At 44.8% G+C, this 23,004-nt stretch overlaps 1 protein-coding gene across 3 annotated transcripts in view; it reads right to left on the reverse strand.

Annotated features, from left to right (window-relative positions):
- Positions 1 to 23,004, reverse strand: part of LOC105478334 (cyclin and CBS domain divalent metal cation transport mediator 2) — a 183,472-nt gene that overhangs the window by 16,870 nt on the left and 143,598 nt on the right. Inside the window, exons 4-7 of one of the 3 annotated variants that reach the window (XM_011735490.3) lie at positions 20,612 to 20,781; positions 7,485 to 7,578; positions 4,401 to 4,466; positions 439 to 623 (exon numbers count right to left, since the gene is read on the reverse strand). In XM_011735490.3, the coding sequence (XP_011733792.1) occupies positions 439 to 623; positions 4,401 to 4,466; positions 7,485 to 7,578; positions 20,612 to 20,781 (515 nt within the window). Of the gene's footprint in view, positions 1 to 438; positions 624 to 4,400; positions 4,467 to 7,484; positions 7,579 to 20,611; positions 20,782 to 22,828; positions 22,894 to 23,004 lie in introns of those variants that run through there. The other 2 variants (XM_011735492.3, XR_985254.3) reach the window with 2 other exon arrangements.

Below are 23,004 nucleotides of genomic sequence, written 5' to 3' on the forward strand. Positions count from 1 at the left end.
TGTTCTCCAAAAGTCATCTTTATTTCAGACCAAGGTAAGTACCCTGACTGCCGGGCAGAAGACAGAGCTGGAGCCTTCGCCGAGACCCTCCCGAGTCTCCTGACCTCAGCCTTCCCAGGGCCAGGCAGGGAGCCACGCACCCAGGAGCTCTTTGAAAAGGGGCTACTCTATTTTCCAGGATCTCTGGCTCCCATTCCCTGAAAGAGCTACATTTCATTTGGCAGCTCATTGGATAGAACCAAGAAGATCAACGTTTTTCTCAACCTGAGGCTTGGGCACAACAGACGAAGACAGGGTTTGTAGTTGAGAATGGAAGGCAGGGCACCACAGAGTGACAAAGGGAGAGCTCCGAGGAGGGCAAGGGGCAAAACAGACAATTTGCCAGGGAAGTTGACACGTAACTGCCAGGTCCAGCCATGCTGCACTCAGGTCTCTCACCTTAACAAACTGCAGATCCGAAAGGGCTCGCACCGAGTAATCGGGGATATAGACTTGGAGGAGCGAAGAATTGAGCTGGTTATTGCTGCTCCCCAGTGTTGGTGTGACGGCGTCAATCCGGTCGCTTCGACTCAGGGAGTCTGAGTGATTCAAGCCACATGGGCGAGGAGGGGACTTATTTTCACCTGGAAAAGGAGGGAAAAATCCAACTGTTTAAGTGAAGTAGATACAGCCAATAAAACCAGCTCTTTATTTTCCAAAATAAAAAATACTAAATGCCACACAAGCCCAGCCAACTGACTCCAGATGTCTCGGCCGCACAGGACACCAGAGGGTCTCCTACGTATGGCAGCCTCGTGGGCTTCCCTGTGCCAGCAGAATATGCCCATCTCAGCTGCTTGGCCCTGCGTATGTGACAGACACAATCCTCCCACGTCTCTAACAGCAAAGACCCTGCACCGTGTGCCTTCGTGAGGAACGTTCCTGGGTGCTGTGAGATGCTCAGGTGAGGACGGGCCAAGGCCCAACATGCAGAAGCTGCTTGGTGTCAAACGCAGGCCACAGGAGGACAGCACTTCATTATTTTGCCGGAAGTAAAAACAAGGGACTCTTGAGAATATTAAATCAGTAGGTATTATAAAGGGATCAAAATACTTGTCTGCTCATACCATACCCTCTAGCTGAACCTATTATCTTCATCTCTGACCCCATTAAAATCCCCCATCAGGTAGCCCGAGGATGTCGCAGGAATTTAAGAACACTAGAAGACACCAAACCCAAACCCCTAACGAGTGTTTGCATAAGTTATCTTGGGCGCTATAGTCTTCAGTGAGGTTTTGTAGCATCCCTCCCTTAAAACACAGTGGAAGGCGCTCCAGTCTGGGTGTTGTTGCTCTTAAAGGGAAGTTCACTGTGGCTTCTAATAGAAATGTCATTAAAAAATGCCCCTTCACCAAGGCTTCTTTCACTTTTTACTTTTCTAACCAACTATTGCAGATAGGAACTGCATGTCCACCCTGGCCAGGTCTTGAATTGCATCCTATCACAGGACTGGAGGGGACCAATTCTCCCATCTGACGCTTGGCTCCTCTTTGCAATGTGTCCCTCGGAGGAGCTGGCCCTTGGCTGCACCTGCCCTTTGGCTATCGGGAAAGTTTGTCATCGCGCCCATCAAAACGTGCCTCCCTAACTTCAAATGATAGCCTCGCTTCCTCTGTGTGGAGCTTTAGTGCCTTTTCTTCCTCTGCTATTCAAAATAGCCCTTAGATAGGTGGAGAGAGCGATGGTCTACTTAAGTCTCTTCTGCAGGATAAATCCTGCAGCTGTTCATCTCACCCCATCGCCGTCTTAAAATAGGACACTCAGAACAAAACATAAGTACTCCAAGAATCTCCGGTGATGAGTTCGCTTTCTCCTAATTTTTTTTTTTTTTTTTGAGACAGGGTCTTGCTTTGTCACCCAGGCTGGAATGCAGTAGTGTGATCTTGGCTCACTGTAGCCTCAACCTCCTGGGCTCAGGGGATTCTCCTGCCTCAGCCTCCTGAGCAGCTGGGACTATAAGTGTGTGCCACCATGCCCAGCTATTTTTTACATTTTTGGTAGAGATGGAGTTTTGCCATGTTGCCCAGCCTGGTCTTGAACTCCTGAGCTCAAGTGATCTGGCTGCCTCAGCCTCCCAAAGTGCTGGGATTATAGGCGTGAGCCACCGCGCCCAGTCACTTTCTCCTAAAATTTTTGTATCTTAACTCTCCCTCCAATTGTCAATTTATGAACTAATTTTCCATTGTTAGACAAATTAAATTCAGAGTGGCAGTTCCCCTTGTTTCCATTTCTACGAGAACAAGGCAAATTAACAATTTATCAGACTTTTATATTTAGCAGAATGGATCTTTGAATAGGTGACCCAATTTTGCTAAGTTTCAGATTCTTTATCTGTAAAACGTGGACCTTTTTTTTTTTGAGAGAGTCTTGCTCTTGTCACCCAGGCTGGAGTGCAGTGGTACAATCTTGGCTCACTGCAACCTCCGCCTCCCAGGTTCAAGTGATTCTCTTGCCTCAGCCTCCTGAGCAGCTGGGATTACAGGCGTGTACCACCACGCCCAGTTAATTTTTGTATTTTTAGTAGAGACAGGGTTTCACTGTGTTGACCAAGCTGGTCTTGAACTCCTGACCTCAGGTGATCCACCCCCCTCAGCCTCCCAAAGTGCTGGGATTATAGGCGTGAGTGCCGTGCCCAGCCCTGGTACCCATCTTATAAGGTCTGACAAGGGTTAAAAATAAGATAATGTACAAAGTGCTTGTCTGACATCAGTAGAGTAGGTACCCCGTAAGTGAGCCCAGTTGGCATTTTCTATTCTTTCTTGTCAGCTTCCTCTTGGACCTTGCCACCATGCGCCCACCCCATGACCAAGCCTTTGCACATGCAGTGACTTCACGCAGGGTGACAGATTAGTCCGTTTTTTTGAAACGAGATCCTACTGTATCCCTGTGCTTTGGCCACCTATCTCATCACCATTTCTACAGACGCCTTCGAAACAGTTTGTGTTAACATTTGAAGGCTATAAAAACAAAACATTTCAACGTACTTTGCTTGTCTGAGGTCTCCTGCAGTACTTTTGAGTCTCCTGTTCTCTCCTGAGGAGGATTTTAGGGCGATTTCTCTGATCTTCCAAAGCATCTAGACTCAGTCTGCTTCCTCTCACCCCACTGCCCTCTGTTTGTGTGAGTAGATCCTCTCCTTTGCCAAGAGCCTGCTGCCTGGCTCCATGGCCACCCTCTGGAGGAGCAGGCCCTGCCTTCCGGGTCCCCTTCCACAGCTCGACGGGCGCCAGTGCGAGCAGGGGTGCTGCAACCCTGAGCTTCAGCCCACTGCTCAGAGCCTCAAATGCCATCTTACTTAAAATAGTAATAATAAAGGTCCACATTCTTCATCTGAAGCCCTTGGGGGCTGGAGATGTTTGAATTCTGGAAGGTGATACAGTCTGTACACCCCATGTTACATACACCACCCAGTAATTCTGGGGCGGCCCTCATCTGCAAACACATTAACTTTTGGTGAGACAGACGAGGATTCACAACAAGTAGAGCGAAAACCGTAGTGACTGACCCCCAGTTCAGGTCAGGTTTTGTGGCCAAATTTATGTTCCAAAGTTTTATGACAGTATAGTAATTATGGAAAAAACTCCAAAGATAAATATAGGAAAGTTGTGTTACCAACTAGGAAATCCCAGCAATTTTAATTAAAGACAGATTAAGCCTTTTCCCTTCTTTTTAATGGCTGGACGTATTAGCTAGGCCCGGCCACCCTCTCCTGCAGGGCAGTCGGCAGCAGTGGGATAGGAATGTGCTGGGTGTTCACTCCAAAACAAAGTCAGGTGGCGGGGAGAAGCAGGGCCGCCTGCCTGGCGGACAGCAGAGGCGCTCACGCTCCGCTCACACAGATGTGGGAAGAACCCAGGAGACAGGAATGTCGTGCACCTGTGTGGATGGGGTATTTTTCTTGCTTACCAAGAAGAGTTTACAGGTCTCAGGCCTTTGGCAAATGGGCTCTATAAAAGCGGCCTCAGGGTTTGAGGCTCTCAGGGCCTCTGCAAACTCCACGCACCATGACTTGCTGAGGTCAGAATAAGAACCAAGAACAGTCCCCTACTGCTGACCTGAAAATTCAAGGTCAGCCGCGCGGGCAGGGAGCACTAACAATCCACGCCAGAGCAGCTCTCCCTTTCCATGCTTCGTGGCTACTGTGTGCATGGCGACTTTGCGGTGTTCTGGACTCTCTACCTGCTGTGGCTTATGCTTTCCTGGAGAGCTCGCTATAAAGTTACAGAACCTTAGAGCTTTAGTGCTCCAAGGAACACGAAAACAGCCTGTCCAGGTAAAGGGAGCAGACCCAGCCAGCCAGGCGTGATGGGGGGCAGGGGAGGCAATCGGGAGAATTACGGAAAGGAAGCATGCAGAATTACCTGGAGAACCTGCTGCTAACAACTCTGTTCTGCTGACAACAAAGGTACGAGACAGGGACAAAGGAACTGAAAAATGGAGAAAAACAGGGTGAGATCACATCAAAAGGCAAGAAAAGAGATCTCTGTAATCAAGGGACAGGAGGGGATACTTGTTCTACCAATACAATATGCGCATTCAGTTGCAGAAATGCAAGTCGGTATGGTATAGAAACAAAACAGCACACACTGCTTTCCAGGAAGAGGAATACAGGGAGGCCAAGACCAGGAGAAATCCTACCCATGGGCTTGTTACTAACCACGAAATCTCTTAAGCCAATAATAACTAATTGGGGTTGATAGCTCAAAAGGTGCGACTCTTAAGGGCTTAAATCACCAGGAGCTGCGCAAAAGGGGAGCTCAATTAGTCAACTGCCCTAAGAACCTGACCCAAACTGCTGGTGCCTACACCCCAATACTCACTCACTGCACAGCCTACAGCTTCTCATATGTGCAACTTTAGCTCATTTTAATTTTGACCTGAAGCTCTGAATTGTTAGGAGTGCTTTCAAATCTCAAAATAGAGGAAAGTAAGTAAAGAACGCATACACAGATTTCCTGGGAATGCAGACCAGAGTCAGCCTCATCACCGCTTCTCACCACCCCATCAGACTGAAAAGTCTCAGAACATGAAATGTTGAGCAGGAATCATGCCTCTGGGGCAGGCAGTTCTTAAGAACTGATTATTGCAGGCTTTCCCCAGACGGCGAACATCAACAAACAGAAACTTTACCTTGAGATGTCTACTAACTGTGCTTCTCAATGAATATACAAAATCCCAAATCTTAGCATAAAGTTAAGTAAAATACTAGGCTTTGGAATAGATAAGATGCCATTAATGAAATTCCCCCCACTTTTTTATTTTGAGATGGAGTCTCACTCTGTCACCGGGGCTGGAGTAAAGTGGCATGCTCTGGGCTCACTGCAACCTCCACCTCCCAGGCTCAAGCGATTCTCCTGCCTCAGCCTCCCGAGTAGCTGAGACTACAGGCATGTGCCACCACGCCTGGCTAATTTCTGTATTTTTAGTAGAGATGGGGTTTCACCATGTTGGCCAGGCTGGTCTCGAACTCCTGACCTCAAGTGATTTCCCCTTCCTTCTTAGCAGTTCCAGACTCAGAGGGCTGCTCACCACGTCCTCTTCTGAATGAGACTTGTCCTTCCATTACAGTTCAACAGAAACTGGGCTGATATTTATGTTTCAGAACCAGTAATTGGTAGAAATGTACAACCCACTCCTAGTTTCTTTTCAAAGTCATCTTATAAATCTGGTTCTGCTCACCTGGGGCTAATTCGAGATCAGCTGCCAAAACTCGTCACAGTCATGGCACCTTTCTGCTATACCCACATTTCCCCTCGTGTTTTCAAGGGGAAAAGGCACTTGTGTGAGGATCACTGCATCCTAGTCTTCTAATAATCACATGAGCTGGTATCATTATATCCTCTTAAGGCGGAGACCAAGAGCCTCGCTCAACATCACACGACCTGCCTGTGATGTAGCTGAAGCTACAACCCAGGTCTTCTCATGCCTAGGTAAGAGCTACCCCATCTCTGTCACTAAGCAGTGAAAACGAAGGTCACCTTCAAGTTTACGACAGAAACCTACTCATTAAGTAGGGTCAGACAGGCCTATGTTCACAATGCGTATGGGTGTTGGTCAGCAGTTGACAGTGGGAACACTGTGCCCCCAGGACTCAAACACCTGCAACAGGATAGTGAGAAGGGGTGTTTGGGACAGAGGAAGTTTAGAAATGCGATAGAATTCTTGACGTCTCAGTGACTTTCTAACCAAAACATCTTTGGGTTCCTCAGACTATTGGGTAGAGCAGTCGATGAAGACCAACGTCACAAAAACTTCCCTTTGAAGCCTGGCTTTCAGGAATTCTTTTAAAATGGGTTATTTTTAGGTTTGAGGTTTGTAAATGAGGTTTCCTAAAACTACACATCATTTGGTGTTTTTGCCACAAGGTGGCACTCCAGCACCTCTGTCGACCTGCCCGACCTGTTCGGGCTGCCTAAGGTGTTAATAGCAAGCGTGTGCACTCTGCCAAGCAGCGCCATCCCCAGCGGCCAGCAAGCCACCAGGTATCTGTGTTCATGTCTGAGGGAACATCTGGCTGGCTGGCATCTTGGAATCTTGTGCTCAGAGAACTTAGTCAATCCCATGGCCACTCACCCTTAACTGGCTGACTCAACTGGCCAGTTCTCCAGACAAGAGCCGGCCACCACAGGCAGTCAGTATATAGGAACAACCTCATTCGTCCTCAGAAACATGCAAATTAAGACCTCCCAAATTGCTAACATTTAACAGACTCAACAATATCAAGTGCTGGACACAGAGCAACCGGAATTCACACAGCACAGGTTGGGGGTAAGCGGGTACATCAGAGCTGAATCCAGAGGCACACCCTCTGACCTGTAGTGCCAGTCCCAGGTGCACACCCAGCAGAAATGGACAAACACATTCACCCAAAGACATGTACAAGAATGTTCAAAGCCACATATTCATAGTAGCCCCAGACAGGACTACCCCAATGTCTATCAGCAATGAAAGGACACGTGCACTGCTGTGTATTCATATAGTGGCATACTAGACACGGCAAGAGGAAATAAGAGTGTGATCACATACAGCAACAGAGGTGACGTGACAAGCATGACACTGAGAGAAAGGAGCCAGCCTCTGTGTAACACACACAGTATCTCCATTTATGCAAACTTCAAAAGCAGGCAAAATTAGGCTGAGAAGTCAAGACAGCTGTTACTCTGGGGGGACCAGTGACTAAAAGGGAGTGCGATGGGAGTTCTTAAGGCTGGTAACGTCCTGTCTCTTGATCTGGGTGCCGCTTTACACATGTGTTCAGTTTGTGAGAATTCATGGAGGTGTGTATACTTAGGATTTGTGCAGATTTTCTGCATATATGATATACTTCAAAAAAATGTTCAAAAAGGAAATGAATGGGTCAGCTGGCAGATAGAGAAAGATGACAGGAGAGGGGCCTTACTTCCTAACGTGTGGCCCTGCCCTATGCGGCTGAGAACCAAACGTACCTGGAGAGGCTGTCAGGGCCATCACGCCGTAGTATGAGAAGGCGCTCGCTTCAAACTTCATACCTTCTTTCCCAGCTTCCACTTCCACTTTCCCCTGTGGAGAGAAAAGGCAGGTATTTTCAGTCCAACTGCAAGAGCCTATTGGCACACTCTGTACAACATTTGGTCCTTCCTTAGATTTTTGTCGAATTTCCTTTCCCAACACTATTGAGGGAGTAAAGCTTCAGCTCAACTTTCCCACTGGGAGGAGGGGTCTCATTCGTTTTAAATATGAAAACTGGATTTGGCTGATTGTGCAGAGGTGACAGTGTAAATGTGATGTTTATTTTTAAAATAATTTTTATATTAAAAACTTAAAATACAATGTTCTTTGTGGAGATAGATCTGTGTTACCTAGGCTGGTTTTGAATTCTTGAGCTCCAGTAATCCTGTCTCACTTCTCGGCCTCCCAAAGTGCTCCCCAAGGGATTACAGGCGTGAGCCACTGTGCCTGGCCTGTAATGTTTACTTTCTGTGAGTCCCCTTAGTATCTTCCCAATATCTGTAGTTCTTGGATTCTTCAGGCCTCCAGCTATGAAAAGACGGCACATCTTGCTCCATCGGTGGGACCGAGCACCAAGACGATGCTGGGCGATGGCTGTCCAAGGAGCCAGAGCTGGGGCTGAATCAGGGTCAAGGGCCGACATGGTTCGTGGCCATGGAACAGAGAGGAATAACCTGGGTAGAGCCCACTCTCGTCTCACGAGCACGGTGTTCTGACCACTGAACAGACCCTCGCAGGCCGATAACTTGCTGTCTACACTCCTGGAGGCACTTAAGCTCCAGGGGATTTTTCTCCTGTCTTGGAAAAGCACTTTGAAGAAAGTCTCCTTCCGTTAAAACAAAGTTCCCCTCTCCTCCCCCTAAGATTTTCCCTTTTCTTCACTTTCACTAACTTGTCTACAACTTCTCGTTTACCTTGATGAGTTCTTTTGGGACAGAGTGTCTTATTCATCCCTGGAACCCTAGGGTCCACTATAATCCCTGCATGGTAGGTGTTCACTGTGTTTTCTGGGCTACTGAAATGCTCTCATAAGTCAGTTTCACTTTTAGATTTTCAGGCTAAGGGTCAGAAATGCTCTTGTTCCCATTACTACAACTGTGTGAGGCATCCTTTACAATGGGTGAACAAAAATTAAGATGCCATGTATTGAAAAGGAATTGTGCTAACACATCAGTGTTTTATGAATTCATTTAATGCGCACAACTCAACGCAGTAGACAAATCACTCCCCTCCCACAAATCAAGGGAGGGGGGATCAGCAAGATTTAGTAAAGAACAAGCTCTTCATCAGGGTGCTAGGAGGCTGGGAGCAGTGGTTCATACCCATAATCTCAGCACTCTGGGAGACCGAGACGGGCAGATTGCTTGAGCCCAGGAGTTCAATATCAGCCTGGGCAACACAGCAAGACCCCATCTCTACAAAAAATACAAAAATTAGCCAGGTATGGTGGCGTGCACCTGTAGTCTCAGCTACTTGGGAGGATTACTTGAACCTGTGAGGCAGTGAGCCGTGATTGTGCCACTGCACTCCAGCACGGGCCACAGAATGAGACCCTATCTCAAAAAAAAAAAAAAAAAAAGATGCTATGCCACCTGATGCAAACTATTATTTTATATTAAGTTTCCAATTACGAAAGCTCTTTCTTGGGCCATTTCTTCAGAAGATGAACTACTGCCTTTCAGGTTTTCATGTTCAACAGAAATGACAGTTCACCAGTCCCTAGCCAATTATCTTGCTGTATAAACTTATAACTCTACCCATGATATAAAAATCCACCTGCAAATGGGCAGGTAATGAAAACCCTCCCCACACGGGCAGGGCCCTACAGGTGACACTGCGGAGTCGGAGATGACAGCTGTCATCCCCCACAGGCTGACCATGCAGCAGGGACAGGTGAGCACATGAGAAGCAATGGCCCACAACATGGCACACAAGAGCTCAGCATGAGGAAAAAGACATTGGGAACAGAAGCTCCCAGAAAAATCTTACTTCTTGTTCTTACATAAAGACAAATCACACACAGGAAGGAAAAGCCGTGGATGACCAAGAGAAGGGGACAGCACGGGGGAAGCCCAGGGCAGCAGCAGCGGCCGGCCAGGCTCTGGATTTGCAGGGAGGAGTGAGGGCAGGTCTGGAAGGCAGCTGGGTGAGCAGATCCCCAGGCGATGGGCCGGCGTGGTTGGGTCCTGGGTGGAGGAACAGAGTTTGCTTCTGCGAGGGTGGCGGCCACAGGGCTGAGGAGGGACTGCAGTAGAGAAGCTCTTGATAAGGGATTCAGAGAAGCCATCAGGGACACAGGAGTATAGGAACCAGAGGCCCATCGGGAGGGGCTGAGGAACACGGACACCACGAGTGGGAGAAAGAAGGTCTAGAGAGAGGTCAGGGCTGGAGACATGGACCTGAGACAGGAAAAGGACTGAAGCGTGGCCCACAACTGAGAGCAGGAGGGAAAACTGAAACCGTAACAGGACCACGGCAGAGCCTGACAAGGGAGGCCCAGAGAGCAGCACCATGGCAGAAGAGCAGGGGACAGGAGAATTCCAGGGGCAAGGACGGTCAGGGCCTCAGGTGCTCAAGGCCGCCGGGGAGCAGCATCACCGACCACAGGCCGCTGGGGGCTGCAGGAGGCTTTCCTACCCCACAGAGGATTCATTGGGGGCACAGTGGTCCCGGCAGGAGAGGGACAGGCAGCAGGACGTCCCCATCTGTGGGACCACAGGAAGGCTGTTGAAAATTCGGGACTCTGGGTGCTGGGGAAGTCCCTGAAGTAGGGTCCCTTCAGAGAGGAGGGGAGGAACAAGGTTCAGAGATAGCAACAAACACAGGAGTGGCTGCGGTACGTGTCTCCCCAATTCTGTGTCCATCTCTTCCTGAACTGACACTTATGTGCTGGCTGCAAATGTCTGCTTTGTAGTTTGTAACCTCAAGAGTGGCTGCGTGACCAGCTCTGAGGCTGACCCTCCGTGCAGGAAATCGGGAGGAAGGGTCAAATGCAGTGGAGCCTCATGGTGACTTCCATTCCTGGGGGTCTCCAGTTATCTGGAGCATTTGTTGTACAAATTACAGGGGCTTTTGTGTTGTGTCCCTGCAGAGAGATGTCAGGTCACTATTCTTTGGAGATAAACTGTCAGGCCCAGTAGGGCTGGCACTACCAAAACATGACTATAAAACAGAAAACCATGCATCTTTTTTCCCCTCTATTTAATCCATAGGTTCACACCATCTGTCTCTTGGAAGTGTGCAGTGGTTCCACTCAGGCATGAAGCTCTGCCTTGCACACTCAAAGCAGAGATTCCCAAATTACTGACTCTGGCTCTGGCCCTCGGGCATTCTCATTTAATGATATAGGTGAATCTGGGCATGAGGATTTTATTTAAAAAGCTCTCCAGGTGATTCTAGCAAGCCGCAAACTTTGGGAATCATTGCTTTAAGGCTCTGTCTGTGACGAGTGGCCCCAGCCCTGGAAACTGTGTGCCTGGCCTCTCAAGGGACTCCCTCAAAGGCAGTGTAGCTGAGTCGGCTGATTAAGCAAGGGCAGCTGCAAGACTCAAAACTCCAGACCACTGCCATTCCAGTTGATGCTTCCTCTGTCCTTCCAGACAGGATCCCAGGCAGGGGAGGATCTGCCATCTTCCCTCTGGACTCCATCTAGTCGAGATCCACTGTTACAGGGTGGATACGCTAGCTCAGTGTATTCCTAGACATTTCCATCCTAATGGCCAGTAAGACACACCTCTACAAAGACAGATACAGGGAAAGACATGGGGTTGCCAAATTTGTTTTTCATAAAGATGGTTTTAAAATTTATTTTTTTCAGACAGGGTCTTGCTCTGTCACCCAGGCTGGAGTGCAGTGGTGCAATCACAGCTCACTGCACCTGCGGTAAGAATCCTGCAGCCTTGAACTCTAGAGCTCAAGCAATGCTTATAACTCAGCCTCCTGAGCAGCTGGCACTACAGGCGTGCACCACCATGCCCAAATAATTTTTTCTATTTTTTTCATAGAGACAGGGTCTCACTATGTTTCTCAGGCTGGTCTTGAACTCCTGGCTGCTCCTCCCTCCTCGGTCTCCCAAAGTGTTGGGATTACAGGCATGAGCCACTGTGCCTGGGCAAAATAAAGGTATTTATTTAAAAAAACACAACTATTGCCAGGCACAGTGGCTCACACCTGTAATCCCAGTTACTGGGGAGGCTGAGGCAGCAGGATTGCTTGAGGTCAGGAGCTCAAGACCAGCCTGGGCGAAATAGTGAGGCACTGTCTCAGAAAAAAAAAAAAAAAAAAAAAAAAAACTCAAAACCCAGCTATCTACTGTTACCATCATTTCATAAAAGACCAGACATTTAACCCCTCAAATTTAGAAAATATATCATTTCAGAGTAACAGGTCTTCAAACTGAATACACATAGCTTTATGAAAAGCTCATTGCAACTGCATTTTTCTCATTCTGCCTCAAACTGACAAAAACTTTGTTAAAAATATCTCAGCACTTAGGAAGAGTTATCACATTAGAGTAATTTTACTTCATTAAAAATTGCAATAGATTAAAGGGTACCTGCAGCTCTTTCAGTTCTATAAGAGCATTCTATGACTCTACAATTCCAAGAGTTTTCAAGCCTGCCCACCCCTCTGCATCCCTCTCTATAGGATTTAAACTTTTCTGGCAGGCAAGTTTTAAAAACATCCGGTAAACATATCTTATTCATTTACGTGTTAGTGGTTCCAAAAAACAATCATTTTCAAATAACCTTACCAGTATACAAATTAGGGCCCAGGAGGAGATGGCTTACCTGGCTTGAGATTAATTAGGTATCTTTTCAGATAACAACTTTTTCCATATAAGGAAGCTACATATTGATTTTACTTTTGAAACATTTGTAAGTTTACTCTAGTCAAGCGTATCACCAAAAAAACCAGGACAGGACATGATGAATTCCAAGAATTCCCAGAGGGAAGTAGGGCTTTGTGCTTATAAACTGACTACCTTGGAAGAAGGCCTCACTGGACCAGCAAAGTTGGCTTCCTGAGTAAAGTATCTCTCACAGCATCCTGCCCTTCTTTGGACAAAGGTATCAGATAACCTCTTCTCAAAGTTTCTAAGTGTCCACAACCTACTCAACAGCCCGTGCCACGCCTGGCTTCAAAGTGGAATCCTAAGCTTCCCTAGCCAGCATGGGCCCAACCACACTGGTGCAAACAGCGCCAACCAGAGGATCAGTGCATGCGCTCCGAGGTGGGACTTCCCCATGTGCCACATGCTGAGTGGCCACCTGGTCTCCCGCTCACTGTCTTGTTTTTCAAATCGCCATCACAAAGTATTCAGGGGGGCCTGACTCCTGAAAGGAGGTGATGAGATGCCAGGGGCACAGAGACTGGGTTGTATTAACCGAGAGGGGTGGCAGCACCCAAAGATGCCCACTCAAAGCCTGGGGAGACCTGGTGCCCCAACACTCTCTAGCAATGCTTTCAATCTGGAGCCTGTGATGGAATGGCCAGACTCAGCAAGTTTGCTAAATTTACTTTTCAAAATGTTGATAGTTAAAATTAATCTAGACACATTTTGGACCATCTGACTGACCATTTTCCAATCAAGTGCTACCACCAGATGTGAGTGCCAGCAGCCACCTTGGCCACTCTAGTGCCACGTGGTATTACTTGGAGCATCACAGCTAAGCCTTGCTACTGTCAGCTGGGAGCTTGTTGGTAACGCAGCATCTCAGACTCCACCCCAGACCTACTGAAGCATTCATCTCGTACTGAAGGATCTGCAGTTCAACAAGACCCACAGGTGAATTCTCTGCACATTAAACTGTGAGAAGCACTAAGCTAATGAGTAGGAAACAGAGTGGGATTTAACAGGGAAGTAATTCAGTCACACCCAGTGGAGGCCAAATTATAGCACAACACACCATAGAAACATTCAAAGTAGCTCAGATTTGGCAAAGGGCTGGAGGGTGCGGTCATCTTGGACACACAAAGGCCCAGGTGTGCTGACTGCAAGGGAGCTTGCACTGCAGCAGCCCTCCACAGCCCTGGGACAGGGCCCTTCCGGATCAGCCAAATATCACCTACACATTGAGAGTTTATTCATTTAATAGTTTTGGTTTATAGTTCTATATGAGAGTTCTAAAGCAAAGGGAGCTTATACCTAGTCAATTTTACGTTGACATATACTTAAGTAGTACAATTTTAAAAGTTTCAATGCTGGGTGTCCAAGTAAAATGGGTGTGTTATCTGTGCTTGACTCAAGATTGAGGATCCGTTACTGCACTGGGGTACACAGACCATGCAACTTAAAAACCCATGAGGAGGTTGCTATTAAAAGCTTAAATTCTCCTTCCCATATCAGGTGAAGGGTGAAGGCATACTAAGCATTGTCAAGGGCTGTATAAATCTAAGATGCCACCTGCCATCTCCACAAGAGGACGACCTCTGTTTATAGGGAAAAGTCCCTTTTGAATCCATGTCAGATGCTCTAAAAAAAGAGTGTGGATGGGCCGGGCACAGTGGCTCCCACCTGTAATCCCAGCACTTTGGGAGGCCGAGACAGGCAGATCATGAAGTCAAAGATCGACACCATCCTGGCCAACATGGAAAAACCCCGTCTCCACTAAAATACAAAATTAGCCAGGCATGGTGGTGCATGCCTGTAATCCCAGCTACTCAGGAGGCTGAGGCAGGAGAATCGTTTGAACCAGGCAGGGAGTCAGAGGTTCCAGTGAGCCGAAATCGCGCCACTGCATTCCAACCTGGCGACAGAGCAAGACTCCATCTCAAAAAAAAAAAAAAAGTGTGGATGAAGTGGGAGGCAGGCAGAAGGAATGAGGCACAGGGAATGAGGCAGAGGGAGAGGGAAGGAGGAACATTAATTTGGGGCATGAAACCAATAAAAAAAATTAACTCCGGGGGGGAGGGTAGTATTCCTTTCTGTAGGTTATGTAATGGCAAATAAAACAGGTATTTCTTTTGTTTTCCTTATGTTTTCACGTATTTCTTAGTTATTCTTTATGTTTCCTAAATTATAATCTGGTTATGTGCTGTGGAAAAGCAATCATGCTATTTTTTATTAGCTCATTTAGACATTTTACTCCCCAAAGAACCAACAAATCCTCACCAACTGCATAAATTATACAATGATCCATTACTTTTTTTTTTTTTTTTAGACGGAGTTTCCCTCTGTCACCCAGGCTAGAGTGTAGTGACATGATCTTGGCTCACTGCAACCTCAGCCTCCCAGGTTCAAGCGATCCTCCTGTCTCAGCCTCCCAAGTAGCTGGGACTACAGGCATGCACCACCATGCCTGGCTTTTTTTTGTATTTCTAGTAGAGATAGGGTTTTACCACACTGGCCAGTCTGACCTCAAGTGATCCACCCGCCTCAGCCTCCCAAAGTGCTGGGATTAACAGGTGTGAGCCGTCACGCCCAGCCTATTGCTCTACTTTTATTAGGAAAATGGTTCATAACAGTTATAATCACTGTGAACACATTCTTTTACTTGACATTTTTGCACATGCTTTCCACTTCTTCCATTACTACATAGTGATCCCTCATTATTATCATCATCTCACTTTAATTAGTTAGATATGAACTGGGCTGGGTATAGTGGCTCACGCCTGTAATCCCAGCACTTTGGAGGCCAAGGTGGGCGGATCACGAGGTCAAGAGTTCGAGACCAGCCTGACCAACATAGTGAAACCCCGTCTCCACTAAAAATACAAAAATTAGCTGGGCGTAGTGGCACATGCCTGTAATCCCAGCTACTTGGGAGGCTGGGGCAGGAGAATCACTTGAACCCGGGAGGCGGAGGTTGCAGTAAGCTGAGATTGCACCACTGCATTCCAGCCTGGGCAACAGGGCGAGACTCCGTCTCAAAAAAAAAAAAAAAAAAAAAAAAAAAAGATATGAACTGTTTCTACTATTTTATAGTTAATAGATTTGCTATAAATATATTTGCATAGATACCTTTGTAAAGCAATGATTTATTTAGATGGGAGGCTGCCAGTTTAGGATATGATTTATTGTACTTTTTCTTTTTTGTCCACCATTCACAGTTAAAAATGTGAAGGGATGGGGTATCTGTCTTCTAAAATCAGTAATAGATGCTTAACTTTGTCAACTGTCTTTCTGACATCTACTGATATAAATCAGAATTTTTTTTACTACTTTCCCAATTAATGTGACATATTTTGGTTTTGTTGTTCTTAAACTGGCACTGCATTCCTAAAACAAATCCAGTTCAGTCGCAGCCACAAGTCAGTAACCCTGGGTGTGTGTTGCTATCTGCTACCATATTATTTAGAAATTCTATATCAATGTTGACAAGTGAGATTGGCCTATATTATCAGATCTTAGGATTTAGGATTAAGCCCATATCACCCTTAAAGAATGCAATTGACTATCATGCCATCTTGTTCTATAATATAGAAATTGTGAGTTTTTTGAAGATTGAATATTTTTTCTAGCAAATCCTTTTATTCTAGCTGCTTTTATGGGGAAGGAGAGAACTTTTATCTTTTATCACATCAATTATGCCAATAGAAGACTGACTTTGTTGACATTTTTAAAGAGCCAAATCTTGATTGTATTTATGGGTTATAAGGCATTTTCAATTTTAAATTATTATTATTATTATTATTATTATATATTTTTTGAGACAGAGTCTCACTCTGTTGCCCAGGCTGGAGCACAGTGGTGTGATCTTGGCTCACTGCAACCTCCGCCTTCTGGGTTCAAGTGATTCTTGGGCCTCAGCTTCCTGAGTAGCTGGGACCACAGGTGCACGCCAACACATCCAGCTAATTTTTGCATTTTTAGTAGAGACGGGGTTTCACCATGTTTGCCAGGCTGGTGTCAAATTCCTGACCTCAAGTGATCCGCCTGCCTCAGCCTCCCAAAGTGCTGGGATTACAGGCGTGAGCCACCACACCTGGCCAGTTTAACAATCTTTACTAATTTGTTATTTTTTAGTTTGCTGCTTTGCTCTTTTTTCACATAATTATAGTTCTCTATTTTCTTTTTAAGTACTTAGAGGAATAAGATTTCTTAAAACTGACAGACCACCTATATGGTATTTACATTATTTAAAAATAGACTTTTATGGTAATACTATATATATTTTATTACATTCTATATGTTTTCTCTAACTCAGTTGCTATTTAGGACTTTTATTTTGCCGTTAGCTCTATTTTAAAATTACTTAAATAGTACATGCATGAGGTGAGAAAGTTAAACTATACAAGGAAGAAGGCAGTCTTCCTTCCACCCTATTTCCAGCCTTCCAAGTTGCCTCCTTAGAGAGACTTGCTGTTACCAGTTTCTTGGGTAACCTTCTGAAGATAATTCATGTAGATGCATGTTTATTTCTTTTACAAAAATGAGAGGACATTATACACTGTGTTCGGTGTCTTGAATATAAGCCTACATAAAAGAATTTATCACAATTTTAACATGGCTTAGTATTTTTTAATATATGGCCTTTTCTTTAAATTTATCTTATTTTTTTGGAGATGGGGTCTCACTCTGTCCCTCAGGCTGGAGTGTAGTGGCACCATCTCGGCTCACTGCAACCTCTGCCTGCCAGGCTCAAGCGATTCTCCCACCTCAGCCTCCCGAGTAGCAGCCACCACTCCTAGCTAATGTTTGTATTTTTGTAGAGACAGGGTTTCACCATGTTGCCCAGGCTGGTCTTGAACTCCTGGACTCAAGTGATCCACCCACCTCAACCTCCCAAAGTTCTGGGATTACAGGCATGAGCCACCACACCCAGCACTTTTATGTATTTTTTATTTCTAATTTTATTTCATTATGATCGATTCAGGTAGTTTTATGAAATTTCTTTTTGTATTTACTAGCATGTACACTGTAACATGATAAATGATCAATTTTATGAGTCACATAGCTTTTTTATTGAGACATTCTCACTCTTTCACCCAGGCTGGAGTACAGTGGCACCATCATAGCTCACTGCAGCCTCGAACACCTGGGCTTAAGCAATCCTGCCTCAGCCTCCTGAGCAGCTGGGACTGTAGGCACAGGTCACCAAGCCCGGCTAATTTTTAAAAAAATTTTTGTAGAGAAGGGGATCTTGCTCTGTAGCCCAGGCTGATGTCAAACTTCTGGCCTTAAACAATCCTCAAACGATCCTCCTATCTTGACCTCCCAAAGTGCTGGGATTATAGGTATGAGCCACCACACCCAGCCCACATAATCAAGAGAAATATACTTTCAAAAAAGCTTATGTTTAATTTTCTCTAAATCTGTTAATTCTATTTTACGAGTTATTCAGTTTAAAACTGACTTTTTTCAGTATGCCTGATCTTTTATGATGGTGTAAAAAACACTTCCACCAAAATTATGTTCCTATTTCTACTTACATATGTATTTTGTTATTTAAAGCATGTAGAGCCAATAAAGTTTTTTCCATGATTTACGGTGCTTTTAACTGTATTGCTTCTGAAATGCATTTTAGTGTCAAGATCTACTTTTTCAGATAACTTGAAGTTTTGGCTTTTTTATGCATATGTAGTGGGAGGTATATACATGGTAACTTAAAAAATACTCTTGTTTACTTAGGTCATTTTCCTTGAATAATTTGGAATTTATCTTATCTAGGATCTAAACTAAAAAATGATGTGTTTCTATTTACAATTATATTCCTATCAGTTACTTAAAGGGTTTTTTCCTGAAGGAGGGTTTTTTCCTGAAGGGAGAGCATCTCACCGGCACTGAGGCCAGGAAGGGGAAGGCAGATACTACTGCTTCCTTCTTATTTAGTGCTCCTGAAATGCAGCGGAGGCCAGACACGGTGGCTCATGCCTGTAATCCCAGTGCTTTGAGAGGCCGAGGCGGGTGGATCACTTGAGGTCAGGAGTTCAAGACCAGCCTGGCCAACAAGGTGAAACCCCATCTCGACTAAAAATACAAAAATTAGCCAGGTGTGGTGGAGCATGCCTGTAATCCCAACTACCTGGGAGCTTAAGGCAGGAGAATTGCTTAAATTTGGGAAGCGGAGGTTGCAGTGAGCCTAGATCACACCATCGCACTCTAGCCTGGGTGATGGAGCGAGATTCCATCTCAAAAAAAAATAAAAAAATAAAAAAATAAAAATGAAAAAAAGTGGAACATGCTCCCTAAAGTGGCAGGAACTTCCAGTGTTGGCTCAGTGACATATTATGTAGAATATGCTTTGTAATGATGGCAACTATGCCAGATTGACCAAAACTGTGAGGGTGTTTCATTTTGCTCTTCTCTTCGTACCTTAGATAATTGTCTGTCTGCAAGATCATGTTTTTCACCAAACATCTCCGTAAGTCCTGTTCATCAAACATATACATACTACTTAAAAAACCCCCATGGCATTATCAGCCTAACAGTTCAAAAAACTTGTCACCTTTCTATATGTATTTAACACAAATTGGTATACAAACACAGGTAAATATACATGTCTTATCAAAAATATCTTAAAAGATTTACTTGTAAACGGACAGAGATTATGAAGTCCCCTTTCCGTAAGATTTTTAGACCCATGGCTTTCTTATATAGCAATAAAGCATTACTGAATCACAACTTCATAAACTCTAACTGTACAAAAGGAGACAACTGAAAACCACATCGTTTCTAATATTACCACTGAAATTCACAATGTCAATCTTCCAATTCCTCCTGTGACAGTCTTCAATGTATCCAGTTTCTTCAGGCTTAAGGAATATTCACATCTCACACTTACGAGAAACATGAATGTTTTATTCCCTTACCGCAGTAAATAAATTCCCAACAGTGCACTCAGAGTTTCAAGCTTATATATCTCCAGAGAGGAAAAAAAAAACAATTGAGGAAAACTAAATTTAGAAGATGAATCAGGGTACTAAATTAGTAAACTCGCAAACAGAAGTTTCTAAGAAGGACTGTAAGAAAGTGACATGCAATTAGCTAACCCTCGGCATTTTCCTACTCCTCACTCCTGCTTCCAGACACCACAATGCTGCCCAAACACAGGGTCACATGAACACAACACTTTCCCAAGTTTGAATCTACACATTTGATCACATTAGCATTTTATCGACTAATATCCACTTTGGCCTCCATGCCAAGGATAGAGCTCTATTAAGTGAGACTGTGATAAAACAAGGACTCCTGTCAACCCACACCAAAGCCACTCAAAGGAAGTTCAGAATGAACTGACCTTCCCACCTCATCTACTGAATTATGTTACAGTGAGAAGGAATTAGCTACCCTGCTGTAAGAGGCTGTAATTATCCTATCAGTTCCTCTATAAAACAGTTTGGTTGGTAACCAGGAATAAAAACAGCAACAAATGGATTATTTTGGTGGTGTTAATGGAAGAGATGCTAAGGTATCTCTAAGAAGCTGTATAAACTTAAGTCCTAATGAAGGATGGAAAAAAGGATGGAAAAAGGACCAAAGAACCATGACACTTAAATTTCAAACACCCACTGAGATCTGGACATGTACTGGTAAACTCTCCCAAACTCTTCAAAAAATACTTACAATTGAATTCACCATTTTCATCGAACTCAATCACTAAGTGCATCCCCCCAACTTTTTTTTTTTTTTTTTTTTTTGAGACAGGGTTTTGCTCTGTCACCCAGGCTAGAGTGCAGTGGTACAAACATGGCAACCTCCTGGGCTCAAGCAATCCCCCCGCCCACTGCCCCCTGTCTCAGCCTCCCAAGTAGCTGGGACCACAGGTGCATGCCACCACATCCAGCTCATTTTTAAATTTTTTGTAGTGACAGGGGTCTCACCATGTTGCCCAGGCTGGTCTTGAACTCCTGTCCTCAAGCAATCCTCCCACCTTGGCCTCTCAAAGTGATGGAATTACAGGTATGTGCCACTGCACCCAGTCAAAGTACCTTTTAGTATTGAAAATTAAAGTAACTATTGGCAATGCTTTAATTAGAATTACTTTACAGATACGAAAACAGGAAGATGAAATTATCCCATGTCTAAGGCTGCCCCCTATAGAAAGGGTTCAGTATGTACACGGTGACACCCATTCACTTACACCAAACTGAAAGATGGATACTCAGGGAGAGCAAACCACTATTGAATAATTCTTCTGACCTGCAGAATGAGAACGAAGTAGTCTACTGGCTTGTTGCGCTGGTAGAGGTAGTATTCAGGGGCTTTCTTGTTCTTCTCATCATACTTCAGTTCCTGGATGACATTGGGGTGCTTTAGCAGCCTTAGAAGGATCTTCTCTGACATCTGGGATGGGCTAAATGCTTCTACTTCTATAGATATAAACACAACTTGATATTACATTTCAAACGGAGGGAGAAAAATTATACTATTAATAGTAATTGAGGTGTTTAGATAAGAATACTTGGAATCAAAGTGATAGTATTTGGATGGATGAGGCTTCCGTTTGGTGATCCACTGGGGACAGATTACCTGGGAGAAATTAGAAAGTGCTGAATTCTCACGTTTTTTCCTTTTACTTCTTTCCTTTTCAACCCGTCATGGACTTCAGTCCTCATAAAACTACACTAATTTGACTGACAGAAATGAAAATCAACCGCAAGCGGGCTCCTTGAGTGCGGGGGATGCCCCTCAACAAGCCATAACAGTCTGACTGTCGACAAACAGCCAAAGGAAGAAGCCAAGGTCAGGAGCATCGGGTGCGGTTAGTGCCAGCGCACACACACGGGTGCCCCACGTCTCCCTCTCCCACTCAACTACCCCGAGGAATGTGGGGAACAAAGAGGGTTGAGACTGGAAATAAGAGCAGGGCATGTGCACACATCAACATGCTAATTAAAAAAAAAAAGTAACGTTCAAAAGTATTTACGAAGATAGCAATTTTATTTTAAATACAAAAACAAAAATTACTGACTGAAGGGTGCTATCCTACAACTGGACTCTATGATATCTCAGAAGCAGAGTAGGAGATTTAGTTTTAGTGTTGTTTTTTTTTTGTTTTTTGTTTTGAGAAGGAGTCTCAATCTGTCACCCAGGCTGGAGTGCAGTGGTGCGATCTCGGCTCACTGCAACCGCCACCTCCCGGGTTCAAGTGATTCTTCTGCCTCAGCCTCCTGTGTAAATGGGATTACAGGTGCCCACCACCATGCCTGGCTGATTTTTGTATTTTTAGTAGAGATAGGGTTTCATCATGTTGGCCAGACTGTCTCAAGCAATCAGCTTGCCTTGGCCTCCCCAAGAGCTGAGATTACAGGCAATGAGCCACCATGCCCGGCCTAGATGTTTAGTTTTAATTTGTGATTCTTAAATGATGAGGAACAGTATTATCAAAACTAGAAAAAGAATAATAAGTGAAAGACATTGTCTGTTATTTTCTAATTATGTATTTATGAAAGCTGTAAGTTCTGTATTAACTTGACTTTTTTGTAATAAGACAGTCATTATAGGAATTTTAGAAAATACAGAAAAAGAAGAAAGTAAAAATTATCTATAAGCCAACCACTCAGATTACCATTCTGAGCAATTGAGTGAGAATTTCTTTCCAGTGCCATGCCTAGGCACGTGTGCTCATGTATCCATGTGTGTACACACAAAAACACAACTCTAATCTTAAAGTACACATAGTTTTAGATTGTTTCTCCCCACTTTGTATTAAGTTATGAATATTTTCTAATGTGATAAATATTATATTGAGCATTTCCAGGCTTCTGAGAACGCGACCTTAAAGAGTTACACAGCATTCCGTCAGGTGGTTACGGCTAGCCTTCTTTTAAACATGGTTTAAGTCAACTGCATGCAGATGAAAGGCACTGGCTGCCTATCAGGGACACTGATGTCTTCTAAAGCCAATGGATGCTTTAGACTTTCTCACACTTCCCCTGGCCACCAGAGCTCAACCCTGGAGAGCATCTGGGGATGGGAGAAGGGTTGGTCAGTATCTTAAGTTCATTCAACGTTGACCTCTCTGGAGCAGTCAGTGCCGGCTGGGTTGGTGGTTTAAACAACATGAACACTTGCCTCCTGAAATGGACTCGAGTTAATCTGATCTGAGGAGGCCATCAAGAAATCCATATCAAAGTTCTTAGAATTTGATTTCATTAAAACCATAAAAGATAAAGATTTAATTGTGAAAACCTAGTTTTCTTCTTTGCAAATCATAGCCCCTGTGTTACCACTGATGTCCAACTGTGCTTCCAGGACAAGCTGAAGAGAGACTGGACTCAATTGTCCATCAAACAAGCTGGTGCCAGGCTGGCACCATCAGCCTGCTCCACCAGCTGGCTCTCCCACAGACCTAGCTGGAAGGAGATGGCCTGGCCTACTGTTCACATGCAGTGTGGCACTAACATTCATCCTTACCTTTCAGACCAATTTTAAGTTACTGGTCCACCCCTGGTAAATGTCTCAGAGGGTTCATGCCGACACTGAACATAGGAGAGGAGAGAATTTAAAAAGAAAAAAACAAAACAAAACAAAAAAAACAAAAAAACAAAAAACAAAACACAAAAGTGGCATTACTTATCACCCCATTTCCC

The sequence above is a fragment of the Macaca nemestrina genome, chromosome 9, assembly GCF_043159975.1.
Source record: "Macaca nemestrina isolate mMacNem1 chromosome 9, mMacNem.hap1, whole genome shotgun sequence".
In the NCBI taxonomy this organism is placed as follows: Eukaryota; Metazoa; Chordata; class Mammalia; order Primates; family Cercopithecidae; genus Macaca; species Macaca nemestrina.